This window comes from Myzus persicae, unplaced genomic scaffold, assembly GCF_001856785.1.
Source record: "Myzus persicae strain clone G006 unplaced genomic scaffold, MPER_G0061.0, whole genome shotgun sequence".
Lineage (NCBI taxonomy): Eukaryota > Metazoa > Arthropoda > Insecta > Hemiptera > Aphididae > Myzus > Myzus persicae.
Genome location: NW_019103956.1, coordinates 270212 through 278166, shown reverse-complemented (window position 1 = coordinate 278166; position 7955 = coordinate 270212). Strand labels below are relative to the sequence as shown.

At 28.9% G+C, this 7955-nt stretch overlaps 2 protein-coding genes across 2 annotated transcripts; one reads left to right on the top strand and one right to left on the bottom strand.

Moving 5' to 3' along the window:
* Positions 1-2138: 2138 nt before the first annotated feature.
* On the bottom strand, positions 2139-5086 carry LOC111036872. The gene is made up of 6 exons (XM_022319132.1): positions 4832-5086; positions 3246-3312; positions 3006-3181; positions 2770-2931; positions 2540-2694; positions 2139-2472 (listed from the first exon to the last, which is right to left on the bottom strand). The coding sequence occupies exons 1-6, from the start codon at positions 4866-4868 to the stop codon at positions 2380-2382; spliced, it is 690 nt and encodes a 229-aa protein (XP_022174824.1). The 5' UTR covers positions 4869-5086; the 3' UTR covers positions 2139-2379.
* A 195-nt stretch (positions 5087-5281) lies between these two features.
* LOC111036873 (NADH dehydrogenase [ubiquinone] 1 beta subcomplex subunit 3-like) lies at positions 5282-7496 on the top strand. Its single transcript, XM_022319133.1, has 3 exons — positions 5282-5423; positions 5487-5616; positions 7023-7496. Exons 2-3 carry the CDS (start codon positions 5489-5491, stop codon positions 7219-7221), a joined length of 327 nt encoding a protein of 108 aa, XP_022174825.1. The 5' UTR covers positions 5282-5423; positions 5487-5488; the 3' UTR covers positions 7222-7496.
* The last annotated feature ends 459 nt before the right edge of the window (positions 7497-7955 follow it).

Here is a 7955-nt window from a genome sequence, read left to right as displayed (position 1 = left end):
CGTCCACAAAATATCCTGCCTTTAATGCCATACCATCTTTTTGATACATACCAACATTTCATGTTACATCTTTTTTCCAAATTTATCAAATGACGATAAATTGTATAAGTTACAATTAGTGAATAGTAAATAAGTATACATACACATGTAGCACTATGCGTTGAGAATGGTAGACTGTGTTGGATAAGAAGACATGAACATGTAATGTAGGACAAATTTTATACATTAAATATTTATAAGTAGTTGATTAAAAATAGCGCAACTGTATCTAAACTTGATCATTTTTTTCTTGCAATTGGGAAACTTAATAGTATAGAAACTACCAACTAGATAAAATTCTAATCAGTGTAGACTTATGCATTTTTAGATGTTTGTATTAGAAATATAGATTTAAATTGAAACTTATAAAATACGCCATAATTTTACAACCAGTAAATGCATGGCTTTGAATTTGAAATAAGTTTAAAACAGTAAATTGTACTAAAACAATTGAAAATAAATTGCTTTTATTAAAATTTTAATATAAAAATAATATATGAATATAATTATATAATAGTATTTTATAAAAAAACTAGCTGCCCGTGTGCCTCGATTCCGGGCGTTGTGGAAGCCGCCTCCGGCGCCTTCGAGGTGGTCGAGTGAAAATCGTTTCACCGGAAATTCGAAAAAAAATTGAGTCGTACCGAAAACTGTGACTGTCTAGCGGTCTTTTGTCGTCTGGTATAATACCGTGTCCCGCCGTATGCCCGGTTCTGTTTTGAATTTATAAGAAATTAGGAAATAAGAATAATTGTAATCGAACGTCTAGCTATCAATCATCGCTGTATGCAAATCTTTGCGGGACAGGGCATCTGCGTATGGGGATTGGATGCATGATGTGCGAATCTTATAACGTGCGTATGTATAAGTGTAGGAAGAAAATAAAGTTTTTAAATTGTAGTCAATTATATATATATATATATAATAATGATGAAATCCACGCGAAAACATGAAAAGTGATAACGGTAAGAGGGAGATAAGGGAGCGACGTCGCGAATATAGTCGTGTTTGTATAGTGAAAATCGTTCCGCCGGAAATTCAAAAAGAAATTAAGTCATTTAACTGCCGCAATTTAGAGTGTCTAGGAAGTCAGTCACCCGGCTCGACTTTGGGCGTATTCTGCCTGCAGGTAGACAATCCGACTTTGTCGGATAGCGGACGACGTGCAACGGTCGGGTAACACGATGAGGCATGCAATCCGAAAATTGTGACTTTGAGTGTCTTGCGGTTTTTCCTCATCTGGTGTAAATCACTAATACCATGTCCTGCTGTATGACCGGTTCTTTTTTGAATATATATAGACAATAATTAAATGCGAACAATTGTAATCGAAGGTCTAGCTATCAATCATCGCTGTATAGAAATCTAAGAGGTATAGGGCATCTGCGTATGGCGGATTGGATGCNGTTTTATTATATAAGATAGATAATATTTATCTATTACATCAAGCATGTTAATACTGAAAGCTTAACAGAAAATAGTATAAAATAAAATGAACCTAAAATGTTGTTAACAATTAATTATTATAATTTTCGTGCAACAGTCTACAACAGTTTAAAAATAGTGATGGTTGCTGCAATGTATATAAGAAAATAACCTGAAATAATTTCATATACTTTCATAAGTAATAGATAATAGTTAACATGAATACACTGTAAAAAACAATACAAATTCAAATAAAATTATAAAACATTAATACATTAAACCATATTAAATATAATTTATAATTTAGTGTATTTTTTTTTGCGTACAAAGTAGTTAATTTTTTTATTTTGACATTGCATCTGTTTGTGTTGTTTTTATAATACTATACTCGTCCCAGAATAAGCTTCTTCACCTCAATGGCAAACTGGTTTCCACTCTTCAATCTTGTCATTATTTGATAACTTCCTATTGGCATAAGGGTGATAAGGCCAATAAGGTTAAACCTGCACTACTGTGGACGAGCTTCTATGGCCAGTAAAATGTACAAAATAACAAATTTCAGTCATAAGCCTTGGACAATATTCTTATTTTTAAATTTGTAAATTTAATTTATTAAAAAAACACAGAGTAAAATGGATTATTTTGAACATATCCATTTGCAAGACCGAAACAACATAATATTCAGGTATGACATTCTCATAATAAAATAAAAAATAATTATACACAACATTATTAATAACGCATTATAATACTTTTTTTAGATGAGATGAATTGTCACAATAATAGACAATTATATATCATTAAATAAATTATTAAATACAAAATTAAACAGTTAATATTAATGGACGGATTGTTATATTTCTAATGGACGGATTTGTCTTTTATTTAAAATATCTTTAGAAAGTAAATGATGTATTATTGATCATAGAAGTTTCGTTCATGAGGAGGATACATTTGCATGACTAAATTTTTGCTCTCTCTTCTTTGTTCATAAGCAATTCGTGCATCCTGAAAAAAATAAATGTCTGGCTGTAATGATTCAATACTTCAATAAATAAATAAATATTCAACAAACCTTAAACAAATACCATGCTCCATATGCATGCACAAAACCTGATACAATAGCAATATAAAATGACCACGATAGATGATTATACATAGGATACATGAGCCAATCACGTCTCCAACAGTTGAATGGAAACAGGCATACAGTAAGGAAGATCAATACAGCTGGAAAAAAATGTATTCATATTTTAATCATTTTAGTCAGGAGATATACAAAATAGTAATATATTTTCAACTAACTAGTAGTTGCAGTTGCTAAGAAACATGCAGCTGATAGCATGTACTCATATTTAAGTACGAGACGTTGAGGATATCTTGTTATAACAGCAGCAATTATTCCTAAAGTTCCGAGTGATAACAATATTGCTAAAGTCATGCAAAGTTCCAAAAACAACAGCCATCCTTTTAAAACAAACATAAATGTTAAAAAAAAATGTGTACAAACTAGTTGTAATTTATTATAAATCATTATTAACCTGGTAATAACCATTCTCGAATAACATAATATTCTTCACTGAATACTGTATTGCAGCCATCAAAGAGTTTTTCAAATTGATAATGAGGGTATCGGAAGTGATCAAAGCAGTATGTCCATAAACCCATGTGCTTAAAATTTATGAAAGCTTCATCATATGATTCCAACCAATAAGGGCTAAAAATATTAATACATTAATTTTGAATAAGTAAACCTATAATGTTAAATTGTTTATAAGTACCTTATAAATGCAATGATTAAGAGAAATCCTCCAATGTAAATGATAACTCCAGCATCACTAATTAGTTCTAGAACAGGATAACATTTGCAGTTTAAAAAAAAATAGATACATTTGCATATTGTATCACTAAGTAATGATTTATATCCTTAAAGGATTAAAATATGATGAAATTATAAATCTAAAATTAAAAAAACCCTTGTTTATTCGATTCAGAACTTAAACCCAAGATTAAATATATTAAAATTCAAATTCAAAAAATTCTCAAATAATAGGAGGGGAAAGTTGAAATAAATGATAAGTAATTAATACCATTAACTTCCTAAAACACAATGGTTTGTATTGTAACAGCCTCTGTACTGTTGACACAGAGTGAAGGTAAAGAATTTGAGATATTAACTAATGTCACACTAATAAATTACATGGCTCTATTAAACTACACTTCTATATTTTATGGATGAGAAACAAAAATTATTTTTTTATAATATGTACTTGCTACTTGGTTGCTTGAGAACCGAACCTAGTCATAAAACTGTTTGTATTATAGATATTGTTTAGGAATAAATTGGTAGATAATGTTCTTGAAAATACTGTTACCCAATTGGTAAATGAACACCGAATGAATAGAAAATTTAAAGTGGCAATTTTATTTTATAACAATTAATGACATATTGCTTTTAATAGGAACAAGCAAGTTACACAATTATAAGTTGCCAAGTAGTAAATTTAAATAGATACAAAATAACAATCTTTTGTAATTACTTATAATTTTTTATAAATTAGAAAAAGAGGGGTCAAAATTAGCTTTCAACATTCAACTTGTCATGGAATGGTCGATTATTAGTGTTAACAAAGCCATGTCTAGACTCAGGATACATTAGTCGAAAACATGTCTGACTCCTCGTCATAAGCGTTAACATACATATTTGTCCTAGGTCTGGACGCGGCTTAATAGATATAAAAAGGAACAAAATAACCCTTGAAAGTGAAACTTGAAGGCTTAGCCCAATAAAAAATTATAGATAGTAATATATAAGAGTCAATTTCATCAACTAAATATTAGAGACGAAATTGAGATATTATTAGGGCAGTATATAAAAATCAATGAGTTTTAATATAGGAAATATTAAAATATAAATCTTAAGACTCGGTACAGAACAAAAGTCTGTATAAGTTACTTTGAAGGAGGTAACAATCGTACACAAAATTAATATAAAGAAACACTTATTATCAGTGAACACCAAGAGGGGTTGATTTCGTAAATGTCAGTTAGCAATATTAATATAAATAAAGAAAGAAATCAGTACGAATAGATGATTTATAGGACATCAAAACACAAATTTGTGGGATGAGATTCATCAATTTATTCAAAATGAAAGAACTGAACCAAAAATAAAATAGAACCAGTCTCAGACCAGAATGAACAGGTTTGCTCAATAGAGCCTCAATAGAACGTGGTGATCCAACGGTCTCAAAGTGTACAGTGTTAAACCATTTGTTATTCGTATTAAATCTAATTTCGCACAAAACAATAGTAAAATGAATTAATACGATTACGGTAATACGGTATTTGATAATATAACACTTACTAGATGCTTTCGGATAGTCAATTTTGTCAGAACTCATGGTAATGACTGTTTTAAAATACTTGAATAACTAATGGCATACGGTGTTGAATATAAAATAATAGTTATAACTTATAATTTACGTAAAAAATAAAAAGTATGGGTAGGTATTTAAAACTAAATATTAAATTGTATTTAAAATAATAAATAGTTCACTGTTTACGACTTTAGTACTTTACGAGCGTTGGTTCACGCCTTAGATAACAATTTTGCTTATACCAGTATATTATCTATTCTGTGCCAGTACCATTGTTCCGGCCTGCTGGGTGGATACATAAATGTTAACTGCTTATACCAGATTGGTGTACTTTATTAACCTGGTATTTATTCAACAACTACCATGGTAACACTTCTATGCTATTTAGTCTCCTTAGAAAATCTTCAGCTGTTTCTGTTATCAAATCGCTTGAACTTTTATTTTAATTTTTATCTAATTTTTTTTAGTTATCCTTCGGGCTCTGAATCCTTCACGGAATTGCTTCTCTGGTTTCTCAATAATTCGTGAATTTTTTTATAAATAAATAGTATTAGTATAGGTCCTGATATATTTATAGAAGTAAGTAATTCTTCACTTATTTTTGTACAATATAATAATTAAAATTTACTAACATTTTTGAAGCGATGGGTGGCCATCACGAACATGAAATCAAAATACCGGATTACAGAATATATAAAGTTGATAACGTACCAGAACTTGTGAAGGTGAAGAATATTTTGGCCACTGAAGGACTTAAAGATCCATGGTTGAGGTAAAGTTACTTTGAATTAATTATGGGTAGTTTTCATTTTACGTATATTGCCTATTAAATGTGCAACACAGTACAAACGCACATACTTAACTATTTGGATAAAAATTAAGCATAGGTACTATTTCTTTGCAGTGTTTTACAATGAAATTATACATTTAAAACTAATGATTAAATGTTGGTAATTAAAAATCCATTTTTGATAAAAAAAATAATATAGGTAATATACAGGTGCCCGTGTGGATATACCCTAATGCCATAGACAAGGGCCACCGCCTGGACAAAAGGTGGTTTTTTGAGGCTTTACCTATAAACTAAAGAAATGTTTAAAAATCATGAAATTAATGAAAGTAAAATGTTGAAAAGTTAACATTTTCAGAAAAATAAACTACAAAAAAGGATATCTTCAATTGTTTCAAAAATAAAAAACTAAAAATTAAATTTTTAACTTTTTTACCAAAGAATGAAATTAAATTAAAAAATAAAATGTATGTAGTCCTTATCTCTGTGAATCAAATAATAAAACAGATTTATTATTTATTTATTATTCGAGGAGATAATTCAATGGGTAAATCCTCTCGGAATACCCTGTAAATATAAACCCGCTTTTATAGAAATGAAAAAAACATTTGTGAATTAGCAATAAGTAGTTAGCAAATGATGCATGTCATAATAATATTTTACTATTTTACTTAATTAATAACATTTTTCACATTTAAATAAATACCAATTTTATTAGCTGATTAATATAGATATATCTAATACCATGTAAATTAATCAATATAATATTTAGGTATATCATTTAAAATCGCAAATTTGTTGTGGTTAGTGTTCAATAATTATAGAACATTTATTTTGAAATTATGGGTGGGCCATAATCTTATGTTATTAATATCTAAATATTAAACTAACAAGATATTGTATTAATACATTTCATTGTGAAAGTGGAGAGAGTGGTTTTAAAACGTTACTTAAGTCGCCACCGATATGTAATAATTATTAATAATTAATATATATAACATATTTATACGCATATATTTCAAACTCACTTTCAAAGCTTCCGAAAAATTCCAAGTTGAGCCCAAGCTCAAGCTTGTCAACCAGCTTGTCCTAAGCACACGTCTTTGTGTCTAGGTGATGAAAAAATTATATTGAAATATTATTGAATATGGCTAAATATTTTATCGCCTAATTTTTTTTTAGGTATATTATCTTGTTACATTGTATACATTTATTTATTCATATTATGTAAAATATAATTTGATGATAATATTTTTGTAAACTAATGTACTTGTTTAGGATATTATGTTTTAAAATATAATAAATAATGTCCACACATAATTATTTGTAAGTTTACTGTGTTTACTGACTGTTTTAATAACTCTTATGTCTTTATGTTTTAATCATAGGAATGAAGTTTGGAGATATCCTCCAAGTCGTGGTAGTCGTTATGCACAATATTTCAAATGTTGGTTCCGCGGTAAACGTGGTCTTACAATCGCTTTTGGATTAGCAGCCTCTGTTATTGCTATGGAAAAAACCTATGAACATTTTTATCCAGCAGTTCATCACCATAGAAAGCCTTACTTTCCATCATCCAGTGTTTAATTTAAGATATTAGTACCAAAACCAATAGGCTTCAATGACATGTCTAGAGGAATAATAATTAAAATATATAAAAGTTCAGTGCTATAATTTTTAGTTTTAGTATAATTTGTTTGTATTGCAAAAAAAAAAATTTATACAAATATATTTTATGAAATACAAGGACAAATTGAACTATCACGTAATGATTTATATGAGAAACACTTAAACTTTGTATCATAACTAAATTGTTTAAAAAATGGTTGTACCTAATATAGAAAAAAAAGTGACAGCACTATTCTCGTCTACTGTACCAACATTTTATAAATCAATATGATTTTTTCTCCTATTACTCTTATTAAGATTTATTCATAAAAAAAATTAGTTGTGTTCCTAGTAAAAAGCCAAGGTGATTATTTCGAGGGATAGGTTGATAACCTAAACTACCCCTTGGGCCTTGGCTCTTATTACCTCTTTAATCAATAGTCTTCATTGGGACTTTGACCAAATTTAATGGGGTTTTGGGAGATGAAAGAAAATGTAGGTGTTTTGTATCAATGAACCTTTCTGGTTATGATTACATTTTACATTTATTTGAGTTAATTTAGGTGTTAAGGAAACCCAAGTTGCATCAATCAACATGAGATTCTCAATGTGAATTTGATATATTAGTGACTAATTACCAGGGTTAGGATTTTATAGCATTTGCATATTTCTTATAAGATGCATAAGAATTAACATAGTAAGTTATGTTAAGC

Excerpts from the sequence above, each read along its gene's own strand:
- LOC111036873 (XM_022319133.1), top strand. The coding sequence starts at position 5,489 with ATGGGTGGCCATCACGAACATGAAATCAAAATACCGGATTACAGAATA. Across the intron at positions 5,617-7,022 it reads CTTAAAGATCCATGGTTGAG|GAATGAAGTTTGGAGATATC; the intron begins GTAAAGTTACTT and ends TTTTAATCATAG.
- LOC111036872 (XM_022319132.1), bottom strand. The coding sequence starts at position 4,868 with ATGAGTTCTGACAAAATTGACTATCCGAAAGCATCTA. Across the intron at positions 3,313-4,831 it reads TGACTATCCGAAAGCATCTA|AACTAATTAGTGATGCTGGA; the intron begins GTAAGTGTTATA and ends ATCCTGTTCTAG. Across the intron at positions 2,473-2,539 it reads GAGCATGGTATTTGTTTAAG|GATGCACGAATTGCTTATGA; the intron begins GTTTGTTGAATA and ends TATTTTTTTCAG.